The sequence below is a fragment of the Megalops cyprinoides genome, chromosome 3, assembly GCF_013368585.1.
Source record: "Megalops cyprinoides isolate fMegCyp1 chromosome 3, fMegCyp1.pri, whole genome shotgun sequence".
Lineage (NCBI taxonomy): Eukaryota > Metazoa > Chordata > Actinopteri > Elopiformes > Megalopidae > Megalops > Megalops cyprinoides.
This window is the reverse complement of record NC_050585.1, coordinates 15742202-15759525: the sequence shown is the minus strand read 5'-3', so window position 1 is coordinate 15759525 and position 17324 is coordinate 15742202. Positions and strand designations below refer to the sequence as shown.

The window sequence follows — 17324 nt, the reverse complement described above, 5'->3', positions numbered from 1 at the left end:
TAAAATGTGGCTTGCCTTCTGCAGCCTCAGTGGTGCCACACATGCAATTAACCAGCGTTAATGTGGCATCTGTACTTGGTGTGAAAAGCTGACTAGAGAATGATGTCAGTTGTTTGGAGGTGGAAAATGGCCTACATTTGTTGTTATTCAAGATTCAAGATAGGGGGTTTCATATCTCTCTCTCTTCTCCTTCAGCTGTCCTCTTTTTGTGATTCTTCTCCTCCCTTCCTATCTCTCTTGTGACACCTGTAAAGAAAGAAGGGATGGCTATCGCACTCTTTGTCAGTAGACCGTGTCTCTCTTTCTCTTTCTTTCTCTTCCCTCTCGTTCATCTGGATTCTTGTTCTGTCTTTGCAGGTGGGTGCTTTGAAGATGCCCCCTAACACCTTATCACCCCATCACACTGAGATACGAGAAGAGAAGGAGATGGTGACAAAGAGGTGTGACAGCAAAACACAGCCTTCTCAGGTAAAAGCTCAGACCCATAAACATAATCCAGCCCTGGCCAACAACATACCACAGGAAAGCACTGTATTCCACATCGCCACTACAGTAAACAACACTTGCAATTATTATTCAATATTATACAGAATAATATTATAATGCAATACCATGCAATACCACAATATAATGCAAAATGACTTTAAAGTACTGTGTAGTACGGTAGTACCGCATGCTAAGCATACAGCACTGCAGAGAACCCTGAGCAGAAGTGTGCTCAGTGTTTCCTGTGAGCACTGTGTGTGTGTGTCTATGTGTGCTTACTGAGGCTTCTGAGGGCTGCACGTCATGTCCTTTTTTAGACATATTTTTGAGAATTACAAATAAAATTGAAGATGGCGGCCATATCATGCGACCTCACGGTACAAAGTTTGCTCAGACAGAACTTCAAGTGGCCCTCTGCCAGCTTCCTAAACTGCAGCCCCAGAATTCTCAGCCACAATGGCATTAAAGGGCATTTTTTAATGGCAGGAAAGAAAAATAATAATAAAAAACCTGGAACGAAAACAATAAGGCTCCAGCGCCTTTGATGCTCGGCCCCCCTCTAAAACCCACAACAACAACAGAGGAGCAACAATAGAGTGCCTGCGCGCCATTGGCGCTCGCCCCCCTAAAAAGGAAAGGTAGGTAGCAATTACATGTTTAATGCTGCTTCTAGCACACCACCGCCCTACCTTCCCGCTACTGAGACACACAGGGGGAGGAGCCCCTGCCCTCCTCTATCATGCTTCTTCTGTATAAGAGCTCTTCTCTATAGGTCCCTTTAATTTATGTTCCTGTTCACTCCTCAGTAAATTCATCCTCTTTTCCGTTTCATCTCTTCCTCTCGCTCTCTCTCTCTCTGTCCCCTCTGTTGCTCTCTCTCTCCATTCTGCTCTGCCTCAACTTATGTTTTTCGAAAAGTAAAATCAGCATATTAACCAACTGTATGCACAGGCGCACACGCACACACGCGCGCACATGCAGACGCAGTTGCTCCTTATTCACAAAGACCAGTCGCAGCGTGCACAGTTTCAGGCATAATCTGCCATGCAGCTTCATGCTGGGTCACGGAGCAACCTGGAATGTGTGGCTTCTGCGCTGGCTCCCAGTCGAGGGAAGGAATCCAAACCACGGGGTCCGGGTCCAGGCTCTGCATATTTAGCCAAATCTCAAGCAATATTCAGCCCATACATGGCCCACTCCCACAGTCCCACGGGGCAGCACGCAGCAAAGGCCACAGGGGTCGAGCACTTCCCCATTGCCTCATGCCCTGCTTACTCTCCTCCTAGCGCAGTGACTAACTGGGCCAGTGACCTTCCACTGGGAGCAGAGCTGGGCCCTATTAAATGCAATCACACTCCCCCTGTGGGCCTGACACTCACTGTTCCACCACTGTTGTAAATGAGTCACCAGTAAGAGTACAAATTGCTCGCAGGTTGCAGGTTTGACACGCCCCACGAAGGCAATGCTGTCCATCTATTGTCTGTTCATTGCACAACAATGTCACCATGTTCAGTTCAATTTGGAGATTACACTGATGCAATCCCTGTGTTTTACTCTGAGCTGCTCCACTGTGCCTTGCTCTGTTTTCTCATCTCTCTGAATGCGCTTCTACCCTGAAATTACGGAGCTGTAACTGTACGCTCCTTGGATAGAGCGCTGCGGGGCATGTGAGAGGTCCCTATTTCCCATTAAGCCTCCATCATGTCTAGGACTTCTCTTGTCAACAGAACTGTGCTGTAATAGAGATGGTTGTATCACATTTTTTCGGAGAGAGAATGTGCCTGTAACTTGTTCTTCCAACGCTGCCATGGCAGACTGAGGAACGTGAGGTCAGTACAACCCCCCCTTACCCCCCCAACTCCCAACATCCCCCCTCATCACCACCCACCCCACACCCCCACCCTGTCCGTTTTAAATTCCCCATGGAACAGCGCATTCCTGTTTTTTTTTCTCTCTGTTTATGACACACAATCCTTTGAACTTTTTAAGACTTGTGTGTGTGTGTATGTGTGTGTGTGTGTGTGTGTGTGTGTGTTATAATGTTATAATCTGCTCAGTTTGTTTTGTTTACTCTCTGTAGCTTGGTAGCAACGCTGTGTGTGTACAGGTTGGAGGCTCTCGTGTGTCTCAACAGTCTGGCACCTGAGATTGACACGAGACGTCTGTGTGGAGAAGCGTGGGCTGGATACAGTTGCTGGAGAGCAAGCGAGAGTGTACGAGAGACAGGGAGTGGGGTGGGAATGGCTGTGACTCATGACCAGGCCTGAGGTGCGTGTGTAAAACAAGAGAGTGAGAGAGCTGAAAACACCGTAAAACAAATAGGTTGCTGTTCTAATTAAAGCAGCAGTAGAGAGAGTAGTCAGAAGTGGCTGAGTCACTCCAGACGTTCACTTCCTCCAATCCAGAACTAAAGGGGCCACAGGCTCTAGGGGGGGACAGGGGGCTGAAAGGGGGTGGTGTTCTTGCACCCCCTAACTCCCATCCCCCCTAAACACATGTAGAGGGAAAGAAATGGAAAGGGAGAGGGACTGTTAACTGAACCCAGACCTCAGTGCAGAGCGCTAATTCAATCCAGTCTCTCTGTGAGCTATGGCGCTGCGGTCCAGGCTGGAGATGCACTGTTTCACAGAGCCCAGAGCAGCGCATGGAGATCCTGAACAGCAGTCCGACCCATGATGGAGCAAAACAGAAAAGCCAAGAACAGCTAAGATTAGTCTAGAGTGGCTCAGAGCAGTTTTGAACTGTCTGGAGCAGCACAGTCCTTCAAGAACATAATGGAAAACACCTGGACCAGAGGAGAAACTAACTACTCTAGATCAGTACAAAGCAGCACTGAACAGCACAGAGCAGTCTGCAACAGTTCATAACTACTGGAACAGTACAGTAGCCAAATTAACAAGCTCAGAACAGCATGGTACAGTAGGGTTATTGAGAACTGCTACAGAAAGATTCAACAGCTCAGGGTTCCATAAAATGGAGGAAACAAACTTGAGACCCACATTAATTTACAGCAGGAACAGGAAGGTGTGTTTCCATTGATTACGGAGAACCACATAGGGAATGAACACATAGTGAATTGAACTTCAGGGGTGGAAGTGGATCGACAAAATGAGGGACAGTATCCTATCATTAAATAAGAGCAATGTAATGGAGCTGTAAGGTTATACCAGTTGGACACCTAAGGTACGCTCACTTATGAGACCATTCACAAAGATTTGCCAAACAGTTGGTTGCCAGCAAAGGCTAAGGGTTTGAAAAGGCAGTGCGCTGTGAACGCCAAACCATAACTGTTCCTGAGAAGATAATTTGGACTCTTTGCTCACCAAGCAAAACCATTTAATTACTATTGTTTCAAGACGACATGGTTCGCTTTGACAGTTTGTTCGGTTCACCGCAGCTCTGGTAAGAATTAGAGCTGAGCCCTTTAGAACCAATCTAAATCTGCGCCTCACCTCATGCATCGCTAAGGCAAGAGAACTTTTGCAGGATGTACCAAGTTGCAGTGTAATGGGGAACTCAGATGAAGAAGAAATCAAATATAACACTACACTGAATAAAGAGTAAAGCGTATTCACTTGACCTATGGCTGCACACAATGTCGAACCACGCTATCACTGTCCTGACTTCCTTGAAGGAGACTAGGGAAGACATAACTTGATTTAAAGTGTAATGACGGTGAGACCAATCAGCAGAAGAAACAGAAGGTGAAGGTACTCTGACACAGCATCCTGTTTGCGTCTGTGCGCGTGTCATCAGCTGCATTGATTCAGAGCAGTGCCTCTGTTTGTGTGCTGTAACCTGACTTGTTCTGGGAACGTGCGTGTGTGCGTGTGTATGCATGTGTGTGTTGCACTCTTTTATAATTGACGTCCCGATGGCTCCTCAGGGCTTAATCTTGTGTTCTTTACCTCTGCTGTTATTCTGTGTCAGTCCCGACCATTCCGCCTCTCTCTTTTTCTGTGCAGTCCTATGTATGCCAGAAAAAGTACAGGGCTATTTCCAGATTGCCTAAAGGTGGGCTTGCTCTTCTGTCACAATTATCTTGACCCCTGCTGCTCATTGGACCTTGTATTGGTGTGAAATCATCGCCAAGTTAGATTATAGCGCACAAAGACACCTTGAATCACTCAACAAAGGAACCTCGATGTGGTTTCCTCCATATGCGATGTATACCACAGTTAATAGCTCATAAACACGAGGCGCAGTGCCCGCTGTGTAAATACATTGCCCACGAAGGCGCATTGCTGCTCCTGTTCAGCCAGCATCAAACAGTGGCCCACACAGCCAGATGAAAGGGTATGCACGGGCCCACGATTATTTATTTATTTTTATGCCCCGCAGTGACTTCTGAAAAGCAGAGGCTGAGTTTTTATTAGCTTTGTTTAAACCACTGTGGGCCACAGGCGAACGCACGGCCGCTACTGTCAGCCTGTGGTGAGGGATCTCGGCTTGGCAGGGTGTAGGCACTGCCCAACGACTTAGACAGCACATATAGTCCCACACAAGGGGTCGTATCCGCAAACAGTCACACAAGATGTATCTGTTGAGAAATGATGAGGGAAACTGTGTTGACTGATGGGGGAATCAATAGAAAGGCAGGTTCAAAAAGGAACATGCTGGAAGAGTGTGAGATAGGGAGTGTGTAGTTCTGTGGTGGTGAGCTCAGTTCAAAGGCTGACATCACCAGGGAACAGAGGGCAAAGTTTTCGGGATGAGAGGGAGGTTTCCTCATTCTGTCTGTGTTTATGTAGGTCACATCCACTGGTCAACTTTCTGGTCAACTTCTCCTCTGTTTCCTCTTCTGGGTCTGTGCTACACTCCTTTCTTCCATCTCTTTCTCCTTTATACCATCGCTCTCTCCCTCTCTCTCTGTCTCTGTCTCAGTCACTGTCTTTCTCACACACACACACACACGCTCGTACACATACAGACATGGGTCTATTTTCTTAAATTTCTCATTTCCTGTTTAGGGTGTGTATTTGATTCCCTTGTTCTTTTGCCCAACACACATCAAAAGGGATGAGAAAAGAGCCCTGGCTCTGAGAGTGAGAAAAGATAGGGAGTACAATGACAGCAGGAAGCTATCAGAGGTTCGGAGGGGCAAGAATGCAGGAATAACTGAAAGAGAAAGAGGGGGAGAACAGAAGGACAGAAAAAGAAAGCAGACACAGGGATGATGGGGTCTGAATCATTTTTGCAGTGCATTTTCTCTCCATGTGGACTGCTGGTGTAAATAGCTCCTTTAAACACTGGGAGGAAAATCATGCAGTATAATCCCTCTGTAATGACGAGGTCGGGTTCACTCCCTTGCTGGGTTTCGGGAACGAAGGTTGTTTTTTTCCACTCAAGTTATTTTATTTAAGTCAATTATGCATTTACACAATGATTGTCTTAATCCCATTTAACGAGGTTGTGGTGCCAGTTTACCTTGAAGAAGGTTATGGTGTTTAGGCCTGTAAAACTCAATCAGTCAAACGTTTCTGACCAGCCAAGTCTGGTCACTCACCCATAACATTCTCCATAGGTCTGTGCCCTCAGAATAGTTGCTCGGGGCATCACTGTCAGACCTGGGGTTGTACACTTAGACCGATGCTCAGCCGATGTAATTAAGCCATGGCGCCAGAGGTGAGATTGGCCAAGACCAGAAAGAATTCTTTATTTGTGGAAAGAGCCTCCATTAAGTGGCTTTTGGGGTTAAGGAAGGATGTTTAAGCCTTGTTTAGTTTTTGCTCAAAAGTTCACCATTATTGATGCTCGTTGGCACAGGACAGTTGTTTGTCATGTTGCACAGCTGAAGTCTTCTTTGAAAAAAGAAATATCTACATGCTTTCACAGAGCACCTTTTTGCATCTGGCAGCAACAGCCACTGACAGAGTTAGTCAGCTAGTCAGTCCACGTGTCTGTTGGTCAGGGGCCGAGATGGTTGACACATTATTTGATGCTCCAGGGTTTAACTATTGAAGAGGATTGGTGTAACTGGGGGTAAATACCTTCATCTATATTTGAAACGGTTCCACAAGAAATATAAACAGCTTCTCCTTATAATATAAACACTCTTTTCCCTCTCTCCTCTCTGATAGACAAAGTGCAGATGGGGAATGAGGGGGAGAGACAGGAGATGGGGGAGGGGGACAGGGGTACATTCTGACAGTGCCCACATCGAAGGGTGAGGGCAGGGGCAGAGAGAGGTCACAGATTTAGTCAGGTATGAATTACTCTCCTTTTTTTCTCAGACTTGGAATTTCCACCTCCTCCTCCCTGAACAAGCAAACAGTCCCATACCACATTTTTAAAGATGCAGTCCACTCAGTGCAAGAAATTCCACTTTGACACACCGTAAGACCTGGATCCTGGCCCTGAGCGTTCAGGCACGAATGCGCACAAGTCTCCCACGGTGAGTCAGGGAGGTGATCACCGGGAAAAAAAGCATTGCATAAAACCATTAGGAACAATGCAAGCTTCTCCCCACATCAGACATCCTCGCCAACATGAAAGGGGTGACTACAAGAAAACAGAGAGGTGAGAGACAGACTGTGACATAGATAAAGAGGTATGGACAGGGAGAAGGTGAGAGTGAGAGAAAAGCGGTGGCTAAGGGACTGGGGCAATGAAAATGTTGTTTGAAACAGTTGCACTCAAACAAACATGTGTTTCCCGTGCCAGAACCCCTGCGTAACTCTCTCCTCACATTAATGAGGACTAGGGGAGAAAGACAGAGATATGGTGCAAGTGTTTACTAGATGACTCTACGCTCGTGCTATTTGGTTGCTATGAACTTTTGTCCGTCAACATCCCTCCATGGGGGGCGGCACTCTGGGGGCCAGGAAAAGATGAGGGTAGCATTAGTGGTAAAGGCATAACCCCCAAGGGGGGTTGACACATGCCTGACACACATGCACACAAGGTCCAAGGAGCTACTGTGTGGGTGGCACTCATGTAATGCTCACTGTGTGGATTGATCAGTGTGTGAGGGAGTTGGGTAGTGAGTGTGCGTGGTTATGAGGTGGATCAGACGGGGACATGATCAGATCTATCCACTCCCCCCCTTTAGCGGTTCACAGTCTTGGCATGCCAGTGTTTCCCCATTGAACCCTTGACCCATGTCTGTCTGCTCATCTCGCTCTTTTTCCTTGAGTCTGTCATATATCTGTGATCCTCATCCTCTGATTGTTTAAACTTTCTCAGGACCTCCGGCCCACGCATCTGACACCCAGGAGAATAGCAGCCCATCGCACTGTCTGCCTCCCACTTCGTCTCTCCTACTCCCCAGGCTTCCTGTCAACCATACACCCACTCGCCTTCCCTCTCGGTCTTTGTCTTTGGCTCCTCTTGCCTCGTCTTTCACAATCTATTCCCCTTTTTCATAAGTTCTCCCACTTTTCCCCCTTGGAGCGCTAGCCTCCCAAAACCACACAGCGACGCCACATATGGAATCGCAGTACCTGGTTCAAAGGGGTCAATCGGACAGGAGCTCAGCCCCTGGGGCAACTCACTATGAAACACAGATAAAACATGAGGACTGATGTCATCCAGGGGGTAGACTTTGATGAGTGAAAGTTCACTCACACACTCTCACTCAGTCGTTCAGTGTAACATACGCGGGGCGAGTCACGCCATCCTTTTACCCCATATCAGGCATGTGGGAAATCCCGTGAGTCAGGCTACACCAGACAGGACAGCCCTGTGTCCGTCTGTCTGTCTGTCTCATCACCTCCGTCTCTATCTCCACTTCTCAAATGCCATTTTCCTTGTTGGCAGGACAGAGGAAAATAAGTCAATTGTCAATTGATTTACAAATGTAAAATAGAGGCAGTTCTGGTTTCATGATGATCCAGTTTACACCCGCCTGCATTTATGAAGTTTTAAAAATGGTGCCATTGAACACTTATGATGCAAATAAACTGATTTACTATGGGAGGCCAGGGAGAGAAAACGAGAGAGGAAAAGTCAGTGAAAGTAACAACGTGAAAACCAATTTTGAAAAGGCAAGAAAGTTTTTTTTTCCCATTAGGAGTCCGTATTTTAGTTTTTTTTTGTGTTCCTTATTTTAGTTTGTTTTTGTTCAGTGAACTAGTGAGGGGGAGCTGAAGGAGATTTATTTATTTTATCCTTCGAGAGCGTGTGATGTCTCTGCTCACCCTGCAAATAAACACCTGTTTGATGACTATGATTTGTCTGCTTTTTCTCCTTATCCTGACATTTCCAAATTGTTACAGCACACATTATAAGACTTATTATATTGTAATTCATGTTTATGTGTGTCTCAATGTAAAAATATTTACAAAGCATTAACTATTTGACTTTTTCTCCTTTTATCAGGTGATTTTGGTGAAAATTGTAATTTATGGCCAATGTTGAGGAACTCTTGCATATAGCATTGCAACTGTGGGAAAATAATAATTTATAACTGAAGAGCCAGTTAACACCGTGGTTTCCAGAAGTGCAATTTGTTGTTAAAACAGGGACCACCTGTATAGTATGGCATAGATAGTACTACCTATAACAAAAGACTGTACATTTGAGTCGCAAGTGCATGGAGCATGGATATTCACCTGAATTCCAGCTGAAGGTCCAGCTGCATATATGGATGTGTATTGTGTAAGATAAGAAAGTTACTCTGAAAGACAAATTCATATCTACCTCATTGTATGTGTATCTACCTCATTGTGTGTGTTTCTGTAAGTTGTGTGTCTTTTGTCATTTTGTGAATTGCTACTGTAACACTGGAATTTCCCCTTGGGGATAAATAAAGTACTCTATCTATCTATCTATCTATCTATCTATCTGTAATCTAATAATATAAAGTTACTGGTATATCTCTTTATTAGATCTGAGCATCAAACTCTGCTCTTCCTGCATTTTTTCATGGAAAGTACATTTTTCCATTTCAGTACTGTTTACTTTGTGATGATGTTGAAGATGTTCAGTTATCAAAATTCCAGCATTTGAAATGGATTCAGCTACAGTAATCCACTTGAAGGACATACAGATCCAGCAGCACAATCGTCACTTAGTCTCTGGGGTGACTGCAGGAAGTCACCGAAGGAATGTGCTTAAATCCCAAGGAATCATTATAGAATTAACATGCCAAAGTTATGTTTCTCTACTTATTTCCCTACACAGTCACGGAAGCAAAAAGATAATGGATGGACAATCATGAGTCAATAACCAACACTGTTGGCTGGCTCAGGGATATCCTGGTATATCAGGTAGAAAATATTTGGCTGCATCTGTATGAAAAATACTCTACCCAGACCTAGAGAAATGAAGGAAAGCATATTCATAAAAAGACTCATCTTTATGGCTTTGTGATTCATTTTGTGACTTGGGGTCCTGACCCTAGGGCTGTTAACTGATGATTTCACGTGATTGCGTGCTGCAGGCCAACAAAACAATAACATGCCTTCCATGCGTGACACACGTGTCACGCAGATGGCAGGGATCTGAATGAACGTAGCCACACCCGGTTTGCCTGGCTGACCCATGTTCTGGCCAGGTGGAGTCAGCTCAATTCAGTCATCGGCAGCGACGGCGATGTGCATCAAAGGGCCGGTGTGGTTTCCGAGGCACGGTGAGTGACAGTGAATGAGGGGTGAGTGTGTCAGCCTGCGTGCATGCGCCAGTTTATGGAGACACCTGCGGCCCTCTTTTCTTCCTCCCTGCCCTCCCCTCTGGCTTCCCAGAAGTCCACCGAGTGAGTCCAGCTGGCAGGAAGCTTACAGCCACTTCAAACGGTGGGGGGAGAGAGAGGAGACGATGGGGGTGAGGGTGGGGACAGGGGAGTGGTGGTGGGGGTGGTGGGGGGGGTCATGGCTCTCTTTCATGGCTGCTCACTCCTGCCGTAGGGTAAACATGTGGCTTATGGGCAGCAGGATAACTGCCAGCTGCAGCTCGTAAAATCACCCCCCTCTTTACCCATCTAAAAAGTAAAATCTGCTAATATCTATTAGAATGCTCCCTGACAGAGGCCTGCAGCACCATATAACAGCAGTCAAGGTCTTCTCACAAACGGTTACGCAATGCAATATTGTTATCACTTTTAAGTTATTAATGGTGCAGGCCTTCAGTGGATCTTTGGCGCCCCCCTTTGGATATTACAGCACAGTGGATGAAAGGAAATTTCCTCACAATATTAGCTATCACAGAATATGCTTTACGAAATATCGTTTATTGATTCAATTAATCAATATCTGTGTGATTGTGTTCATTCCCACCAGAAATACAGCCTCTACTACCCTCACACAAACAGGACAAGCAGGTTAAGTCAATTCAATAGAAAAGCAATTCAATAGATGCAGCAGCACAGTAAAAAAAAAAAAATAAAAATACAGATTTTGTCAATTCACATCTAAGACATCTGATTCAAGAATGAAGCATGGAGATATTAATTATTACTTTCTGTATGGAATACCTTTAAACCAAATTCATGAAAGGTGTAAAGTAAGGTTTCCCTTCCAGACACCCTTTTAGACATGATTAATAGCACCGAGTTTGCCAGACTTGCTCAAAAGATGGGCAATACAGACACAAAATGCACATCAGCTCTCCCTAAAGCTGACACCTTGCTACCATTCCTGGATAGTCTTGTCCTGGACAAGCTGTCCATGTGGCTCTTTCGCCCCCTGGGGCAGCAGGGCCAGGTAGACGGGCGTCTCCGCCCCTTCCTCTGGGCTCTTGGGAGCGTTGGGCCCTGCCATGTCAGTGCGGACCCAGCCAGGACAGCAGGCATTGAGCAGGATGCCATCATCTGGCCGGGTCTGGGACAGAACGCGAGCCTGGATCCTGGACAGCACCGTGACGCCAATCTGCAAGAGACACACAGGCATCAACTTCTTGCAGGCTGGCGCAGCTGCTTGTGCAGGTCTTTCTACTGACATATAGTATAACCTGCTTCATATCCCCTCAGCGGTGCAAAGCAAATGTATTACATTCATTGGCATGCCATTTTATAAGAGGGTTTGAATATTATTCAATGACGCCACCATGTGGGAGAATAAAGCACTGTGATTTTTTAACTGTGCAGTTGGCAAAAATCAAAATTTGCTAACTTGTGTTGGTTGATAATGAGTGTTCCTCGACAACACCACTCCACTTTTCACAATGTTTTACAGCTAAGCACAGTATTACTGGATGACAAAACTGATTTAAAACTAGACACAAAGAGCTAAAGCTATAATTGACTACTTTCAATAAACGGGTTTCCTGGTGATGTTAAAAAAGTCAAATACTAAATCTGATGATGAATTACAAGTGATTTTGGAAAAAGCAAACATTAAGAAGGTTGGGATGAGTAAGTAAGGCAAAAGTGTGTTCATCCATACCATTTAGAAGAGTCCACTGATTCAAATCTGAGCTGTTTGTGTGGCAGAAGATTTGAATCAGAAATTTGAGTAGTAACCAGTAGTTTGGAGGTTTAATTAGATGAGGCTGTGGCGCAGTTGTTGTACCCTTGATCAAGGTGCTTAGGTAGCCGCGTTGCATCAAATTGCTTCATAAAATATCCAGCAGAATAAATGAACAATAGAGTACAAAGTATGCTATTTAAGTTGGCCTCGACCAGTGCATGTAAATAAATCATGCAAATTTAATCACAAAGTTACAATTACACCAGGCCATGCACAGCTCACACACAACAGTGTGCTGTATGTGAGAGAAATCTACAATCAAGACCACTTTTGTTCTTATTTTTCTGTCCAAAAACTAATGTGAACCTGTACTTTGCTAGAGTTTCTCTTAGAGCAGAGACCACACTGCAGGTACCTTTGTGGTGCCGTATGCAGTGTTGGGCCACCCCTCTGCCTGGTGGTCCCCCCGCTGGGCAGCCTTCACAAAGTCCTCCATCAGGGAGCACAGCTCTTCCTCAGAAATCTCAGTGTCACGGAACCTGGGAAGCACCAACACACTGATACGCATCTGTACAGGGAATGCAAGATCCACGCGCAGAGACACAAATCCACACACACAAACTGTCAACTCAGAGGGAAACGTATTAACATACAGGTGCACAAAGAGAAAGAAAGACTGAGAGAAAAGGAGAGAGAGAGAGAGAAAGAGAGAGAGAGAGAGAGAGAGAGAGAGAGAGAGAGAGAGAGAGAGAGAGAGAGAGAGAGAGAGAGAGAGAGGATGGGAGTTCATGAAGAACACAGACCTTGAAAGACATCAGCCCTGGAGACCATCTTATCACTGGTCAGTCCCATGTTTATCCAATTGCTGTTTGTTTATTTTTTTAGTCTTCCAGGAACTGCTGAGGTCACCAGATTTATTTAAAGCAAAAAGGGTCTCTTAGTCCCGCAAGTACGCACTGAAGGATGTTAAGATTTTTTGTACATTTTTAAATTATAACATGCAGTCATGTCTATAATCCATTTCGAAACATGTCACATGTAACATCAGTGAATGTATTAAACAAAAAAGCTATATGCTGGTCCCATTTTACTTTCCCTTTGTCATGGTCGTCTTTTGTCTGTTAATCTGAATGATAAAGTCTGGGCACAGTTAAGTATGACTTCCAAGAAATATCTTTTTTCCATTCAGTAATCTACCACTGCTCCCCTCATTTTGTCCAAATAAAGCTGAGGTCTGTGATGGTCATGGGGTCATGGCATTTAGGCTGCACTAGGGGGAGTGATCCTAATTTTGAATTCCACTCAGGATTCATAATGGGGCAGCCCCCTGCTTTTCTACATTGCAGCTTGAATTTAAAGTTCATTTTATTACAGTTAGACCCTCCACATCCACACAACAAAATCTATAATGCAAACATAACATAAATGAAAACAGAGATGCAGGTCATCATGTGCACCAGCGCACAAACAGAAACTGGTGAGAGACATCAAGGGTGGAAATGACCCTCCCAATGCATGGCAGTCTGGGCCAAGAAATAGGTTTGTGTCCACCTGTTAGTGGCTTCCTCAGCCTAACCTGATTCTGGCAAGGCTTATAGTGGCTTAAACTGCATTTCAATGGGAGTGCCTTGTTCACCCCTGGACATGTACTATGGCAGAGAGTGCTGGAGGGTTGTACTTGGCCTGCAGTTGTGGGCTGCACTGTCCGAGCGCCCGCTGGCTTACAAAGCTGGACACATTGACCACCCGTGCATGGGGCCGCAGCAGGGGCAGCAGTGCACGGCTCACATACAGCGTGCCCCAGAAGTTGGTGCGCATGGTCACCTCTGCCTGCTCTCCAAAGGGTTCAACTGCATCCTCTAGGGAAAAAAAACAGACAAGTGTTTGTGCATTCTGCAACAGAGGAACACAATGGTGGTTTGCATATGCTGCAATATCACTGTGTACACAGTGAACAGGGGTTATATCATGTAGGAAAGAGGGAGAATGCCATTCTGCTAACTAGGCTCAGATCAAAACATAATTAATTGTGAAATCACTTCTTCACCACACTTGATTCAACAAGAGCTTAATAGCTGTTGGTTCCTTGTGTTTTCTTGTGTTAATAAATGATTTTTTTTTTTTTTACAAACAAAACATCCTTCTCTGTAGAGCATTTACAGACCAACATTTCCAGTATTTTTGATTGCCTTAAAAAATGGATGATAATTACAAAATCAATCGTACATCAGAGTGCTTAATTTAAAGTAATGACCCTGTTTATGTGATGCATTCTTAGATGAGCTTCCACATCTGAAATAAGAACAGCAACTGGATATTTTTTTCGATTGTTTTTCTCTGTAACATTAGACATCATACGGACAATAGCATTTTAACTACCTGCTATAAGATGCGCAAGACATCGTTTAATTAAGCATGTGTTCTGTAAATAACTAAACGAAGGAGAAATTCTATCTTGAACACCTCCTCACTTAAAACCTCCAAAACTGTCCTCCAACATCTTCCACTTCAATAGCCAATGTTGACCTCGAAACTCCACGAAGATCATGGAAAGAAGCAATGTCAAACCTTCCCGGTCGCCCATGGATGATGATGCATTTCTTGCCACACCTGTACTCTAAGTATTATTGCTAACACCATAATCCTTACCTTCATGACCCACGACTGTATCCAGGTCAAGGTTTTACAAATCTTTTAAACGGTCAAAATCATGGAAGACAAACCCCAGGCGAAATGAAAGGTAATCTCATCACCCGTGGAACGTGTGGTCAAAAGCAGGCCTACGCCTTTTTAAAATAGTTTGCAGCGCTGATGCTAGGTGGCGCATTTAATTCACTGCTCATAGCATTGCTGACCCACGTCGTACTAGTGAACCTGCGCCGGACGCTGTCCGGGTGCTGCTAACTATCTGATCTGATCTACCAATAGACACACATCGGAACACTCGCAGTACACAGACCCTAATATAATATAATAAATATAATATAATATAATACTCTGATAAACATTGCTCACGCAACCCCACAAGGCCATACAGTGTTGCACCCTGTAGTAAACGCGGAAATGAAGCAGTAACTAACTTTTGTAAGCAATTCCCGCGTTGTTGATGAGTACGTCCAGTCCCCCATATTTGTTTTGCAAGAAGTCCCTCAGTCGCTCAGCACTGCTCTGGTCGCAGATATCCAGTTGGTGGAACACCGTCTCAAATCCCTCCTCTTTCAGCATCTCGACCGCTTCTCTTCCAAGCTTCTCATTTCTGGCAGTGAGGACCACATCACCGGGAAAGCCAGCTCTGCAAAGCCCCCGAACGATCGCCAGCCCTATGCCTTTGTTGGCGCCGGTAACCACTGCCACTTTTTTAGACATTTTGAGTTTTTAGTCAGACGTAAAGCAGAAAAATTAAGAGTATACCCGTGTGTTACACAGAGAACTGTGTGTGACAACCGTGTGGTGCGCGCGTCCAACCGTTCTCATCTGTTGAAAGGGGATCCCTCCTCTTTCAGTCATTGGCTATGGCAACTTTGGAAAACAAAGAATGTGCAAAGTCATAATCAGCAGTTACATAATCACGTATCAAAGTTAATTTAGCATAACGTTTGGTATTTAATCTATCTTGCGCAATCCTGTAGCCAAGGACACTCACTTCCTCATAGCATTTTGACAAATCTGTTAATGTATCACTCGAAAGTGATTCAGTTGATACTTGAAAAGTTACAGTGACCTTCAATAAATTTGCCATTACACTTATATGTAGGCTATACTGCTAACGTTAAGCGAGGTAAAACTTGAGCCAGGGAATCAAATCGCAAAAGTGTTAAAACAAACTGTGACAAACCAAGTACAGTATAGTTAGTAATACCACAACAATGTTTTAATTCTTGAGTTCTGACAGCGCAGTGCTGGGATCACGCAGCTATGTTTTGCGAGACAACATGCGTTTATCACCATCAAAACTATTTGTCATTTTTGTCATAAATTACTTTGGCTGACGACAGGCCTATTACAGCACAAGTAACAATTGGTACAAGACGACATTGCGAATAGTAATGAACTTTGTGCTGTTTTCACTTTACTTTTTTCTCTGTGTTGTCAAATGCATTTCACAAGGTTGAGTTCCCCTTGGGTTAACATTAAGGTTAAGATTAGGTGTTATGTTAGGCTGGAGGACAGTTTGGTAAGGGTAGTAGAAAGAACGACGTAAAATACGTGGGAACCAGCGTCCCAACGTACTGGGAGCTGAAGGTAACCATCTGTTGGAAAACCCGTGTTAAGAGCGAAATAAACCATGTTAATAAATCATGTGATCTGAATCTGTAATCATTTATCCTCGTTCTACTCGTCTCAGCTATCATTTATGCATGAATGAACTGAAGACTGGCATCAATCTTTAACTGTATTGTCAGTAAGAAGGTCTATTTAAAAATTAGCATTAGTTAAAGTTGAACCACCCGAAGTGCCTTGAAATAACCATGAGTAGACCGGTTAAGGTAACCCTTATACTTTATGTATCAGGCCAGTGCTTAAATCCAGGTCCCTGTATGGACAGTGTAAGACCGACGTTTTAATTAATCCTCAAAGGTGCTTTCACATTAGTTTGTTTTCGGGCACTGTGCTCAGATTGACAACAAAGGTAATAAACTGGTATCTTTTAGTTTAAGCCAAAGGATAGCTTAAACTATATGAAAAATACAAATTCATCTGCAAACAAACACAAGTCTGTTTGGCCCACTTCTGAATCAGTTTCTATTGGTTTCTCATAGCAGCTGCTGTGTACTTTAAAATTAAAATTCGCAATAGAGTACACAGGTATAGACACCCAGCATGCTGCACCTGTTTTCTCTGTGTTGTCAAATGCATTCACAAATCTTGTGCAGCAGAAACATAATATAGGCTTCTTAAGAGTGTTTCTGTCTTTGGAAGACACTCATTTCGTAAATGATTCAAAAGCGACATCTGGAGAGCATCAGGTGGCTTACGAAAAATAAACATGCCACTTAAAGCAGACATTGCATTCAGTCTAGTGCCCTTTTAGAGCAGTTCGTTCTCAATTAAAAATGAATCTGCTCACTTGTGTGCTGTATACATTTTGGTGCACCAAAATCGCAAACACAGCAGAGCCAAGTCCACGTCAGAACAGTACAAAACTATCCTTCTCTTGCCCATCTGTTTGTTTTAATTAGCATTTTCGTACGAATACGACCGTGTCACTACCAGGTTTTCATACATACTTCCAAACGACTTTAAACCGCGCTTCTATTGGAATCACAGTCAAACGAACCGGGAACGTGGACTTAAAAGAAGTCAATAGCGTTGCACTGTGACTGAAATAAGTCACTCTGCTGCTCTTATGACGCATCCATGTCCCGCCTAATCAGGTTGATAACCAATAACTCAGCTGGGCCCGCTGAGAAAGAACCAATGAAATTAAAATATCTGTGAGTAAACCAATGAAATGGCTTCAATGCCCACATCGCAGGCAGAGGTAACTTCACA

At 44.4% G+C, this 17324-nt stretch overlaps 1 protein-coding gene across 1 annotated transcript; it reads right to left on the bottom strand.

Annotated features, from left to right (window-relative positions):
- Positions 1-10682: 10682 nt before the first annotated feature.
- cbr1l (carbonyl reductase 1-like) lies at positions 10683-17134 on the bottom strand. Its single transcript, XM_036524006.1, has 5 exons — positions 17060-17134; positions 14912-15350; positions 13510-13690; positions 12247-12370; positions 10683-11291 (listed from the first exon to the last, which is right to left on the bottom strand). The coding sequence occupies exons 2-5, from the start codon at positions 15195-15197 to the stop codon at positions 11052-11054; spliced, it is 831 nt and encodes a 276-aa protein (XP_036379899.1). The 5' UTR covers positions 15198-15350; positions 17060-17134; the 3' UTR covers positions 10683-11051.
- Positions 17135-17324: the final 190 nt, after the last annotated feature.